Raw genomic sequence first — 14,942 nt, 5'->3', positions numbered from 1 at the left:
GATCAACCAAGTATTTTTCTAGTGGATATTTCTAAATGAGGTTGAAACATATTGTTGGGTTCTCTATGCTTTAGTCAGATTTTGAACGTCAAAATATATAGCAAGCTCCAATCGTATTTGGGGATCACTAGAGTGATCAGAGGTGGTATGTAATAGTTGAGTATAGCCAAGTTCCAAAATTTAAGCACTGCCAAGTACTTGTCTGCATTTTAAGTAAATCCTTTACAGGCGAGTCTACCAAGTCAATATTGGCTCAAAATCTGACAATTATTTAAGAGCCTGGTGCCTCCCTAAATTTTTCCCCTTAGAATTTTTTGGGCTCCCTCCTAGATTTCTTTTTTTTTTCTTTTTTTTGGGGAGAGGAGGATTTCTCATAGGAAAATGTCTTTAATGGATATTTTAATTGAAAAAAAATGAAAAAGACAGCAAATGAGCCCCCCCCTCACCTGATTTTTAAAAAATGCATCATGTCCCTCTCCTAAATCTTTGTGAATTAACGCCTCTGTTTCTTGTACACCTCAAATATGAAAATAAGTCCCTTATCTGTAAAAATAAAGCACTTTTACAGATAAGGGATGAGAATATTTCAGTCATTCAAATAATAGCACCAAGTCAAAATTATAAGCTGACATACAGGTCCAATTTTGATTTAGTTTGTTTTCTAAGAGTTTGGTGATGGATGAGTTGAATGGGGATTGAGTTAAATGGAGGATTTTTGTCAAGAGAATCGGAAGATTGCAATCCTATTTTCAGAATCTTCTGGTCTTACCACTTCCTTTTTCTTTTTTTTGGAAAACATTAGTTCATTTTTCACTGATTGGTGGTTTAAGGACTCCATCCAAGTCCCCTATTTGATGACTTTTTTTGGGGCAAAACAATTAAGTTTAAGCACTTTTGACAGGCAGTACATTAAAGAATTCAAGATTAATTATCCTAAAAGCCCAATTACTTATTCTTAACAATTCACGAGACGTAAATGACATCAGAGGTTAGTAGGATTAGTACTTGAAAAAGCCTAGTTTAGTTGTCAGATAAGTTAAACCTGCTAACCATGGAAAATGCTGAATAACTGATGATAGGTGACATCATATATCAACAAAAAATTCAATCTCTTCAAATATAGGAAAATATGTAGTATTCTGTGCAGAGAAAAAAAAGGGACAGTAATTGTAAACTGTGGCACATCTTCAGGGGATTTTAAACAAGCTATATTTACAGCTTAGTACATATGATTTGCCTAATCTCAGGCAAATCTAAGTTGAGATTTGCCCAATTTCAATTGAAAAGTTTCCAGCTAAGTATTTGTTGTTATTTTTTATGGATTACTTCTGGGGAAATTTATATGAAGCAGATAAGTCAGATAAGGGATGCTTGAACGCACTCAGAGATGACTGAGCTCAAATATTTTAGCACTTGGAGTAAGGAAAATATTAAAATCTGAGCAGAATACCATAGAATCCGAGAAGTAAGATTTTAACAAGTAAAAACAGGACTGGTAATACTCCTTAGCACTGAACTGATTGACAATGAAATTTCACATTAAGCCTGTTTTTGGCTGATCAATGTGCTAAGATCTTATATCTTTTGAAAGCAAAGAATTTTCTTAAGAAAATTTGAGGACTCTGATCTTACCTCTCAGGTAACTTTGTTAGAAAACTAAAGTTTATTTTACTCTGATCAGTGGATATCATTAAAGTCTTTTGTTTAATTTGCTATTGAACAGAATCATCTTAATTCAGGCATATTTGAATAAAGCCAATGAACTCTTAGATCTTAGACTGAGGAGGATGACATAGCATAGGGGAAGTGTTTTTAGCAGCAAAAAATAAGCCTTTGTTTTTGCCACCTTGGAAGTACTCAAGTTATGTGAATGAAACTTTTGTGAATGGACCCAAAATCTAAATTAGGCCCTGAGAAGATCTTTAGAAGTATCTACCTCCACTTTTTCCTTCTCCAAAGAGATCTAGCCTTTAACAAACTTGGCCAAACTTTATGGTATGAGATTAAAATTTTAAGAACTAGGTATACAGCAAAAATAAGTTGTAAAGGAAGAGTTTTTTAGACATTTCTAGTGTCTGCTAAGTCCTCATTTGAAAAATTTTTTAAAATTGTGTTAAATTTGAAAAAAAAAATCTTAAAGAGGGAATGTACCCAAGCCTTATTCTTTCATTTAACCTGTCAACAGACCAACAAATCTGAGTATTTGACTCATATTTTTTAGACAGTATTTATAGGCAGTTTTTATAGACATTTGATCCATTTTCTGTTGATTTTTTTGCCTAAATATCAATATATATAATAAAAATAAGCTGGAAAAACTCAGCTTCGGAAAGTACTATAATGGATAATGTCATATGTGCAAATACTAGTGGATAATGTCAACATTTCTACTGACAAATAAAGGTAGAATCAAACACAGCTCTGGCAAGTTTTTATTTATTATAGGCCTACCAGCACTATGCTATCTGGTTGGTGTACTACATACCACAATAAGGCAAAGTGTTTCTAAGCAAAATACCTAGCCTTTGCCAGTATTTGGGGGTTTCAGTAAATGGTTTGCTAATGATATTGGTAAAGTTCTAGATAATGGGCTTTTCACTATCTTGAAAAGTAGTTGAGGTAGGTCAATGAAACTTTCCGGAATTAGTTCACAGCCCAATGATACAAAAGTAAAATTTCTAGAAACAAATCTACATAACAAATGACCTCAAAAAAACATTTAGAGTCTCATAACTTTGTTAATTCTTGATTAAGAAGCTTTTAAAGAATACAGAAAAATATAACTTAAATTAGAAAAAAAAAACAATGTGACTTGGAATTCTACTCATATTATTCAATAAGTGGCTTTCAAACCTCAAGTCAAAGAAAAGTAGGCTCAAACTAAAATTAAAGAAAAACGTTTCTTTTATATGTACTTTATATAAAAAAATATATTATTGTTTTATATTATATATGTTATTATGTTTTTTTACTTACGTAAATATGTCTTCTATGCAATTTTCTAAGCATTTAATAGACATATAAAAACAAATAAAGACAAATTGGTTTTTTCTCAAGTTAAATTAAGCCTATGTGTGTTCTATACAATATTCAAAGCTTTAAGAATAGGGAAGGAGTAGCTACAGGAGCTTGAAAATGTATTCAAAGGACACAATTTTGGCTCTGAACCTATTCCCAAAAGATTCAATAGTAAAGGAGTCAAGGTAGAAAAAGAAATATACCATGGCCTACTATCAGATTCTCTATTAAATGCTCTTTCTAAATATAAAAACTGCTGCCATCACAATTGCATCCTAGCCCCTAAATGGGGTCAGATACAAAGTTTGTTGATTCTAAGGATTTTCTACTGTCTTTCTACTTATTTCTCATCAGCATGTGATTCATAATACCAAACTAGAAAAAAATGGAAACAAATATCCAGCCCCATTATAGAGGGGGTGGAATGCAGCTGTGACAGCAGCAATTACTATGTTTTGAAAATATTTTTGATATTTTCACTCTTTTATTTCTACAAATTGATTAGCATTTGTTGAAAAATGACAAAGAATAGTCTCAGTACTATAAAATATAGCACAGGAACATACACAGTGGGCTATATATTTCTCTATTAGGGTAGGGGGGTAAGCAAAGCAATGCACTTCTAGGAATGAGATAAAGGTAAATTTCTAGTTTAAAGGCATCTTACTATCTTGAAAAGCAATTTTCTTAGGTGAATGAAACTTTCTGGAATGGATCCATTTTGTAAAATCTACTTTGGGATGGTTTTGTCAAGCCAAAATTAGTTGAATTTCTAAACTAAGATTCAACTAACTGAATACTGATTTTTCACCTATGCAATGAATTTTCTATTTTTATTTTTATTTTTACAAACTATTAAATTAATTCTGAAGAAGAGTGACTTAAGGAGAATTCAGTGCAAGTCTGTACATCCATCCCTGAAAGTTTCATTTTATTCAGCTTACCTCTTTCCAAGATAACAAAAAGTAGCTTGGGTGAAATTCTAGATAGGCTACTGTAATCTACTTTTTGTTATCTTGGAAAGGGGTTATGTTAGGAAAATGAACCTTTCAGGGATGGATCTACAGATCAGAGTATGTCCTGGGAAGATATTTTGAAGTACCTACCTCTACTCCTTCTCTCTCTAAAGAACACTGGCCTTTAATGACCTTTAAAAATATTTGTGTTATAAAAGTGAAACCTTGAAAAATAGATCATCTGCTTAAATGAAGCACAAGAAAAGTGTTTTCAGCTTCATAATTTTGTTCAATCCCAATTTATGGGGTCAGATCTGCAAATAAATTTCCTAAATTTAGAAAGAAAAAAACATTGATATTGGTTAAAATTTGGGTACTTGTCTATTATACAAAACACACTTGAGAAGTGAAGCTTGGTGAATGCTAATGAAATAAAACAAAATTATGATGAAAATATAATAGTTTAACAAATTTGGGCTATATATTTGCACATTAGGGGGCAGGGGTAAAGCATAGCATATACTAAATATGTAACCTAAACAAATTGGAAATATGCTACCAGAATGCAGAGATGTCCTCAAGAATTACATTAAAATGAACTTGGCCTTCTGCCTTTACTGCTGCCTACCACATGTACTCTACTAAGTATGAATGTAAATGATGGTGGGATGTACCTTGGTGCTGTTTGTTCCTCTACTTTGCAGAACCCCATATTCTCTCTACTTTTTGCATTGAGTTGCTGGTTTCTGGTTCAACAATATTACTTTTGTAGTTCACTTTCAAATGAGTGAAACCTACTTGTTCCAGCTCAGTTGTGTTTTAGCCCTTCCAACAATCTGAAATGATTCTTGAACATTGATGGTGAGACACTATAACTCTATTATTAGTCAAAGCAAACTAACCAGTGTCCTAAAGAATTGTGTTAATAATGAACTAAAATGAACTAGGTCAAGAATCACATAAATAATAAACTTGTCTTTGTGATGGTCAACCAACACCAAAGCTCCCAATTTAATAATTCACAAATAACCTTCACAATTTTGCTCATAAAGTATTCTATTTTCATCATATTTTATTGTCACCAAACTTCACTTCTCAAGTGTGTTTTATATAACAGACAAATACCAACATTCAGCTCAAATAACAAGAATTGTGTTTTCAAAACTAAAACCAGAGAAAAATAAAGTGAAAATTAAGATATAATATTATTTTGTTAAATTTCTAATAGGGATAGACATGTCAAGTAGGCCAATCTCTAAGACCTAGAAATTAGAAGAGGGCTAACATAGTAGCTTGGCAATATCTTCCCAGAATATGTTTATAGCCCTGGATTCATTACTGAAAGTATCATTTTCCTAACATAACCCCTTTCCAAGACAGCCAAAAGTAGCTGGTCTAAAATCTTATTATAGCAGTAAAATTCTAGTTTAGCTACTTTTTGGTATATTGGAAAGGGGTTAGGTTAGGAAAATGAAACTTTCAGTAATGAATCCAGGGTCAAAAACATACTCTGGGAAGGTATTGCTAAGCTTCCATGTTAACCCTCTTCTGATTTCTAAGTCTTAAAAATTTGCCTGCTTGAGAGGTCTATCTATACCTATTGAAATTTTGACAAAACAATATTTTGCCTTACTTTTCAGTTATCAGTTTCTTTTTCTCTGGTTTCAGTTCTGAGAATACAATTCCTGTTATTTGAGAAGAATTTAAAGTCATATCAGTGGGTTTTTCCTTAATTTAGGAAATGTATTTGCAGATCTTTGAAACCTCATAAATTGGGATTGAGTAAAGTTGTGAAGCTAATAACAATTTTCTTGTATAACATTTAAGCAGAAGATCTCTTTTGCAAGGTTTCATTTTCATAGCACAAAAATGTTCAAAGGTCATTAAAGGTCACTACCCTCTAGAGGGAGAAGGAGTGATGGGAGATACTCCAATAAATTTCTAGGTGGCCCTATAATTTAGCTAGGATGAAAGTGAAAACATCATTTGATACCTTTTTTATGCTCTTTCATAATTCAATAATCACTTCTGGGGCTAATTGTATCTTGAGCCCTTAAAGAGGCCCCAAAGGCATTTTATATTAATTATGAAAGAGCATAAAAAAAGCATTAGATGATGTTTTCACTTTCATCCTAGCTAAATTATATGGGTTGTGTTCTATTCCCCTTTATGTGGGTTATTTTAATGTATTTTGTCTTAAGGAGCACAGAATAGGAAATGGGGGACCATCGAATTAAAGGGGAGGAAAAAGTCTTCTTGACTTAGATTGTGTTGAAGATTTAAGCCTCGTAAGAGAAACTGTTATAAAAATGAATGAAGTTTTAGAGGTTTTGCAAGTTCAGGAATAGGCTTGAAAATTAATGTTAAGAAGACTATGTCACTAAGGCTAGGAATAAGTGAAGATGAAAAGGAGATGTTGGGTAATGAAAAGTTTGATTAGGTGGGCAGCTTCACTTACCTTGGTAGTATTATTGTTAAGGATTGTGGGAGCAGTGAGGATTTTATAAGTAGAATATCAAAGGTTCAGGATGTTTTTTCACAGTTAAAAAAGTTTGGAAAGATAAGGATACCAGTATTCGAATCAATACTAGAGTGGTAAAATCTACATCGATGTCAGTGGACAAATCTGGATTTGAGGCATGGATGCTTTCCCAACAGCGGATGAAGATTTGCTAGATATTTTCCAGAGAAATTGCTAAAGGATTGTTCTGGGTACCCAGCGGACTGACCATATTTCATACAATAGGCTATACAAAAAATGTGGTTCAATACCACTCTCTAGGGCTAAAATGAAAGAAAGGTTGAGGTGGCTAGGGCACATTGTGTGGATGAAGGATGACAGATTACCAAAGATTGTTCTTTTTGGCCAACAGTCTAGGGCTAAACGGAGAACAGGTTGTCCTTGTCTGGAGTGGGAGGATGTCATAAAGAAAGATTTAAAGGAAATAGGAACTTCATGGGTATGTGTAAAAAGGGAGGCTTTGAATAGATTGGGGTGGAGGAGGAGCATGTGTAGCTGTGGTGGCCTCAGGCAGCTTGGTGCTGCAGTGAGTTGTTAGTAGTAGTTGTAGTAAATTATTTGGCCCGCTACAAATTTAACATGAACTTTACCCCCTCCCTAATGTGCAAATACATACCCTGAATTGTTGAGAGCAAAGTTTTGAATTGCAAAATTCAGCACTATCTTTGTTAATGGCATTTGAAAAACTTGAAATGGTAGGAAAATGGTTTGAATTCAATATCAAGTATTTTGTGGGTTAGGCTACAATTTCTTTGTGTGGATACAAAAATGAAACACTTTTGGGGCCCCTTTAAGGGCTCAATATGCAACTACCCCCAGAAGCAATTATTGAATTATGAGAGCATGAAAAAAGGCATTAAATAATGTTTCCACTTTTATCCTAGCTAAATTATAGGGCCACCTAGAAATTTACCAATACTTCAAAGTACTTTTCCATGACATGATTTAGTTTGTAGATCCATCCCTGAAAATTTCATTTTCCTAACCTAGCCCCTTTCCAAGATAGCCTAGCCAAAAGTAGCTAAAATAGAATTTTGCCCTAAGATTGTCCTTATTAATCCTACCTTTGTTTTTCTTATTTTGGGCTAAGTCCAGCCTAGAGATCAGTTCAATAGTTTCAAACATTTAGCTCAACAATTTTGGGTAAATATAGCCTATACCAAATCATATTATTGAGTTAGGAATAAAGTGAATAAACCATTTGATGCCTTTTTTTATGCTGATTACAAATATAATAATCATTTCTATTGGAAATGAATTTTAGCCCCCCCCCCCCCCTATAAATGCCAATTCAGGGTATAGCCTATATTTCTACATTCGGGGGGGGGGGTGAAGGTTAAGTTTAAAATTACCTCCCATTTACATCAGAAACAGAATTTGCCCCACCACCCCCCTAATGTAGAAATATATACCCTGAATTGGCATATATAGGGGGGTGGGGCTGAAATTCATTTCCAATAGAAATTATTAATATATTTGTAATCAGCATAAGAAAGGCATCAAATGGTGTATTCACTTTATTCCTAACTCAGTAATATGATTTGGTATATATTTACCCAATTCTATAGCAAATACCTCTTTTGGTAAACTTTTTGTTGTTCATATTAGACCTATTGACTTATGAATTAAGTTAACATACCAATCAATACCTTTTTTTATGCTCTTTCCAAATATAATAATCATTTTTGTTGGAAATGAACTTTAGCCCCACCCCTATATATACCAATTCAGGGTAAGCTATATATTTGCACATTGGGGGTGTTGGGAAAGTTTAAACTTACCTCTCATTTACATCAGAAATAAAATTTACCCCCACCCCCTAATTGGAAAATATATATCCTGAATTGGTATGTATAGGGGTGGGGGGTAAAATTCATTTCTGACAAAAATGATTAGCCTAGGTCTATTAGCCTATATTTGGAAAGAGCATAAAAAAAGGTATCGAGTGGTATGTTTACTTTATAATATGAAATTATAACTTTATAATTTTATTGACTTTATAATTTTAAGTCAATAATATGAATTAACAGTCTTTTCAACCTAAGGGGTTTTTTCCCCGTCCAACAGAAAACTGTTAGCTAACATTTTTCCAAACAATCGTTTTTCCGCCGTCCAACTAAAAATTGTTAGCTAACATTGTTAAAAGATTTCTCTAACAAATATATTGCTTGTTGAAGAAAATTGTTGGGGAATTTAAAGCAAAATATTCAAAAATAAGCAAGATGGGTACTTTTTATGCTTACAATATTTATAGAGAATCGAGGACTACTGCTATTTTTTTTCCTTTCCCATTTTATTTTATTAGAAATATCTTTTCTGTTAATCTCATTTAAAAAAAAAATCGATTATTACTTTGAAAAAATAGAAAAACAACGAGATTGTCACGTAGTAAAAGCAATTTGATATTATCAAAAATCTAACGATTTCACTTAATCAATCAAATTATATTTTTTAATAGGTTGATCCACTTCCTCCATTCATGGGATAATTTATGTAAATGCACTAAACAGTAACTTTCAGAAAGCTTAAGCCCTGGTATTTAAATTTTCGCCTAAATTCAATGTACTTTGCCAAATAATAAAATGTTTTGTGTCTGTTTCACTTGCTGGCATTAATAGTTATATTTTTTTTCTATAAGAAATGAATGCTTTGAAATATTATATTAATTGAATTTCAAAGCTTTGGTATCAGTTGGGTATTATCAAGCTCAGATAAACTCACTGCAACACTATCTTGGTCAGAATTTTTCTTTGAATTTCCTCCCCCAATATCATGTTTCTGCGAATTGTTAGCTAACTATTTCTGTTAGCTAACAATTCTGTTTCCGCCGTCCAAACAAATTTTTGTTAGCTAACATTGTTAGCTAACAATTGGATGGCGGAAAAACCCCCAATATTGATAGAGAATCGAGGACTACTGCTATTTTTTTTCCTTTCCCCTTTTAGTTTATTAGAAATATCTTTTCTGGTAATCTCATTGAAAAAAAAAAATAAATTCTTCCGTTTAAAAAAATAGAAAAACAACGAGATTGTCACGTAGTCATAGCAATTTGATATGATCAAAAATCTAACGATTTCACTTAAGCAATCAAATTATATTTTTTACTAGGTTGATCCACTTCCTCCATTCATGGGATAATTTATGTAAATGCACTAAACAGTTAATTTAGGAAAGCTTAAGCACTGGTATTTTAATTTTTGCCTAAATTCAATGTACTTTGCCAAATAATAAAATGTTTTGTGTCTGTTTCACTTGCTGGCATTAATAGTTATATTTTTTTTTCTATAAGAAATGAACGCTTTGAAATATTCTATTAATTGAATTTCAAAGCTTTGGTATCAGTTGGGTATTATCAAGCTCAGATAAACTCACAGCAACACTATCTTGGTCAGAATTTTTCTTTGAATTTCCTGCCCAATATCATGTTTCTGCGAATTGTTAGCTAACTATTTCTGTTAGCTAACAATTCTGTTTCCGCCGTCCAAACAAATTTTTGCTAGCAGGTGAACATCTAAAGCAGATTAAATATATAACGGAAACTAAGGATTATAGGTTGACGGAATTCAAATTACATTGTGAAAGCTATTGGAATTTATTCGAACTTGGAATTTCACATGTGCAGAATTCCTGCTGTTAACTTATTGATTGCGACTAAGCGTTTGATTGATTAAGCCCTTGCTTGGAGCTCCTAGTGTTTATGACGAGTGGATTTATGATTTTCTAAGTGGCACTTCGGATTTTTTTTTTTTTTCTATTTCAAATTTGGATTATTTGGAGCGGTTTTTATGAAGAGGGGTGTTAGCCGTGCCCAAATTAACGGTGGCTTAGCAAATTTCACGTGACGGACCCACGTGAATAAATAATTGGTCCTTAATGAGGTAAGCAGATATTTAATTTTGTTGTCTGGAAATAATCATGGGACGTAAAAGAAAGCAACCTCGTAATACTGGAGATGATACAGAAAACCCTCAGAGGGGAGAAGGTGAATATGATCTTAACGTTACTGCTAGTAGCACTGATTCTACAATAAATTCACGATTTCAGCAGTTGCGGAGAGTCTAAATACTGTTATCAGTTTGGTAACAGAAAATGGAAAAAAGCTAGACTCTTTAGAAAATAGGATTAAGGGAATTGAAGATAAAGAGGCAAATTTGGAGATATCACATGCAGGATTTGCAAGACAGCTGACTGAAAATGATGAGCGAGTAAGGCAGCTTGAGCAAGTCAAAGAATCAAGTAAAAGTAATTGCTGATGATTGTATAGCTTGGAGTAAAGAATCAAATAACTTGAGTAAGAGATTGGCCAGGCTGGAGTTTGATAAACTGGAAAAGAAAATTATTGTATGGAATATCTCTTGTGAATCTGAACAAAATGCGAAGGATATCTTCAAAAGCATTCTTACGGAAGGACTTGAAATGGCTTCTGTCCCACCATTCAAGGTAACCCAAGTGAGTTAGCAACAGAAATTTATTCGTGTTGAAGTATCTGATAAAAAATCGAAAATTTATATTTTGAAAAATACCAAGAAATTAAAAGGTAAAGCAGTGTCGTCGTTCCGTGATATGTACCTCAGTGTTGATGTCCCAGCTGAAGTTCACAAAGCAAGAAATGTTTTGCTGGTTAAAAGGGTGAAAGTACGCAAATTAGGAATAGACGCTTTGATCTCGAAAACTTTTCCGCCTGTGTTACTTTTCAATTGCCCCAATGGGACACGTGCTAAATATTCACCGAACGATTTGATTCCTGAACTTGATTATGCACCGAATAATCATTCATTTCTTAACCAACATAGCGGCAACTAGTGAAGCATACGAGGAAAAATAGTTTTTCGAATTCGTGTTCCCATTGATTAAGGAGTAGCTGGTGATTAATTAGTGATAAAAAGAAATTTTGGCGGGAAATTGAAGGAGTTCATAGCTGATGGTTCATATTGTTCATGGTTGATTGTTTGTAGCGTAAAAAAAGTAAATATATGATAAGGCACCCAATACGCATGGTGTACCGCATTGAGTCATTGTTGTTTTTTTGTTTTTTTTTAATAGTTCTTTATTCTTCTTCTACTGTTGTTATTTTTTATCTCATTATTATTATTGGTATTATTATTGTTATTGGGCAGCATGTAATAAACTTACATTTAGAATGTATTGAATTGTGTCCCCTGTGGAGTCGTACTCAAATTTGTCTATTTGGTTTTGATGTTGGATGAAAGATTGGAGTCTCCTCCAGGACAAATTAATGTATTGGAGCTGGAAAATAATAAGTTAAATTTTGAAAAAAGGCATAATAAAATTTTTGATGGAAGTGGTAGGCCTGGGGGCTATTATAGGTTGGAGTGTGAAGATTCTAAATATTTATTCGTAAACCAAATGCAGATGGCATGTAGTAATGTTTCGGATAGACTTAATGTGTTCCATTTGAATTGCCAAGGATTGAATTCAAGTTTAGATTTTATAAATGAAATTTCCGATTTATCCATTTTTCAGACAATTGGACTGACTGAAACTTGGTTAAATAACCATAATTCAGAACTTTTACATACGAGTCTATTTTTGTATAAATGAGTCTATAAGGATTCTACTCATCTTCTTTTTCATGCACAAGAAGTGGTAGCTTGCAGTGTCTGGTGTACCAGGATCCCTTCCAAGTGCCTCATTCCAAAGCCTGGCAAAATGAGACGGCCTTTCTGGACTATAATCGAATCTTAGCATATGGTACCATATTTGCATGAGTCATTGGTTACCTATTCTTTGTCACAGTGTCGTGCTGCAAATGAACCAAAGAAATCTTTGGTCAAAAATATCAATCTGACCTATTTTCTGTGTCTTGAGAGACTAGGTTTTATATTAATGTAAAAAAAACGACATTTCTGCCAAGTAGATCACGAGTCTAGTCACGAGCCTAGATTTCCCTTTTAATCCATAATATTTTTTTCAGATCTGAACAAACGGAGAACAATCTTTGTTAATCTCACTTTGTATCTCATATTGAGCTCCATCTCTAACATTTTTCCATGACCCCAGATTTTTGTTTAAAGAAACTTGGCCTTGGGAATAATAAGCGTAAGACCTTTCTTACTCACTAAATTTGCTGCTTGCAGTATCATATTTAGTTCTTTCTGGGAATATTCTACTATTGAAATACCATTTTCCGCTTATTCAATGTCCGCAATAGTTTCTTGTGCTGAAATGACAACAATGTCATCTTTTTTTTCAAGGCTTATACCATAATCCCGTCAGTAATTTAGTTTAATAGAATTGATGATATTCTTGTTTCGCACAGAGTGAAGATTCAGCTTCCTTTGTAATGAATCAATCCACAACTTTGATTTCACTTTTTTACGAGTCAAGACTTAACTTGTTTTTGTACTGAGTTAGAGACCTCTTATATTATTAAATAAAAAAAACAAGTTTTTTTTAACTGAAAGTAAGGAGCGATATTAAAACTTAAAACGAACAGAAATTATTCCGTAAATGAAAGGGGCTGTCCCCTCCTCAACACCTTGCTCTTTACGCTAAAGTTTTTTATTGTTTAAAAAAATAGGGTTGTGAGAAAGTCAAACTTTAGCGTAAAGAGCAAGGCGTTGAGGAGAGCAAGGCGTTAATTTCTGTTCGTTTTATGTTTTAATATCGCTCCTTACTTTCAGTTAAAAAAACTATTTTTTTTATTTAATTTTTGAACGTTTTTGAATAAATGCAGGTTTTGATCTTGGCTCACTGTACATGAATAATTAAAACAAAATTTTCATATTAATTTACTTTTATTTGGTAAATGGCTTTCTCGAAACTTGTTTCATTTTATTTACGAACGTTTTATTAGTAATAAATATACGTAACTTACGAATTAACTTACGTAACGAACTTCTATATTCATATATTTTTAATACGTATATTAGGGGGTTTGCCCCCTAGTCAATACCTCGCTCTTTAAGCGAAAGTTCGAATTTTGTTCCAATTCTTTAAAAATGACCGCTTAATCACAAAGGCCAGTAATTAGAATAAATAGCTCTTATGAAAGTACTAAAAATCTCTGGCTTAAAGAGTGAGGTATTGAGTAGGGGATGAACCCGATCATATACGTACTGTTTTCTGTTCGTTTAAAGTTTTGATGTTGCTGCTGTTGCAGTTGAAAAACTTGTTTTTTATATTTAATTTCTGATCTTTTTTTAAATAATGCTGGGAAGTCCGGCGTCATAGCAATGTCCCTTCCCCCATGAAAACTTCCTTCATGGAAAGAACCTCCTACATAACCCCCGACCCTAGGCACGTACGCAGGAATTTGTTTCGGGGGGGGCAATTTGTTTCGGAGGGGGGGCAAATCATTCAAACCCATTATTCTGTGAGAAAAATCAGAAAATTATGGGAAAATGAAAAAAATGGTGAGATTTCAGGGGGGACCGGGCCCGGAGGCCCGCCCTGCGTACGTCCCTGCCCGACCCCCCCCCCCCCACTACCAGGAAAAATCTCCCCTGAAAACGTCTGTACTGTATACATTGGGTAAAGTTCATAACTTTCAGCCCTCCTCCCGGGAACTTCGGGGGACTAAGTCATCCTAAAAGACATACTTATAATATTTTCAAACATGCTGAACAAAATGACTATCTCAAAATTCTGATCAGGTGACTTTGGGAAAACAATGAGCGTGGGAGGGGGCCTAGTTGCCCTCCATTTTTTTGGTCACTTAAAAAGGGCACTAGAACTTTTAATTTTCATTCCAATGAGCCCTCCCACGATATTCTAGGGCCACTGGTTCGATACGATCACCCCTGGAAAAAAATAAAAAAAAATAAACAAGCACCCGTGATCTATCTTCTGGCAAAAAATACAAAATTCCACATTTTTGTTGATAAGAGCTTGAAACCTCTACAGTAGGGTTCTCTGATACGCGGAATATGATGGTGTGCTTTTCATTAAGGTTCTATAAATTTTAGGGGGTCTTTCCCCCTTTTTTCTAAAATCAGTCAAATTTTCTCAGACGCGTGACTTTTGATGGGTAATATTAAACTTGATGAAACTTATATATTTGAAATCAGCATTTAAATTCGATTCTTTTGATGTATCTATTTGTATCAAAATACCGTTTTCTAGAGTTTTGGTTGCCATTGAGCCGGGTCCCAATAACCAATACTATGTGTTAACATTGGGAAAAGTTCATAGACTTCAGCCGTCCCCCTGGGGTCTTTAATCTATTGAGCCATCCTAAAAGACATTTTTAAGCAATTTTCGACCAAGCTGAACAAAATGGCTCACTCAAAATTTTGATCGGGTGACATTGGGAAAAAAATTAGCATGAGAAGAGGCCTATTTCTTCTGGCAGAAAATGGACAATTCCACATTTTTTTAGATAGGAGCTTGAAACCTCTACAGTAGGATTCTCTGATACGCTGAATATGATGGTGTGATTTTCATTAAGGTTCTATAACTTTTAGGGGGTCTTTCCCCCTTTTTTC

The 14,942-nt window shown here is 33.7% G+C and overlaps 1 protein-coding gene across 6 annotated transcripts in view; it reads right to left on the bottom strand.

The window, feature by feature from the left end:
- Positions 1-8,522, bottom strand: part of LOC148954185 (nonsense-mediated mRNA decay factor SMG9) — a 53,623-nt gene extending 45,101 nt beyond the window's left edge. Inside the window, exons 1-2 of one of the 6 annotated variants that reach the window (XM_089086960.1) lie at positions 8,454-8,480; positions 8,052-8,112 (exon numbers count right to left, since the gene is read on the bottom strand). In XM_089086960.1, the coding sequence (XP_088943086.1) occupies positions 8,052-8,098 (47 nt within the window). In that variant the 5' untranslated portion in view covers positions 8,099-8,112; positions 8,454-8,480. Of the gene's footprint in view, positions 1-4,648; positions 4,734-7,559; positions 7,582-8,051; positions 8,113-8,134; positions 8,194-8,453 lie in introns of those variants that run through there. The other 5 variants (XM_089086963.1, XM_089086965.1, XM_089086961.1 and 2 more) reach the window with 5 other exon arrangements.
- Between the last annotated feature and the right edge of the window lie 6,420 nt (positions 8,523-14,942).

This window comes from Artemia sp. Qi Xiang Cuo, chromosome 3, assembly GCF_049724085.1.
Source record: "Artemia sp. Qi Xiang Cuo chromosome 3, ASM4972408v1, whole genome shotgun sequence".
Classification (NCBI taxonomy): Eukaryota; Metazoa; Arthropoda; class Branchiopoda; order Anostraca; family Artemiidae; genus Artemia; species Artemia sp. Qi Xiang Cuo.
This window is presented reverse-complemented; position numbering and strand designations above follow the sequence as displayed.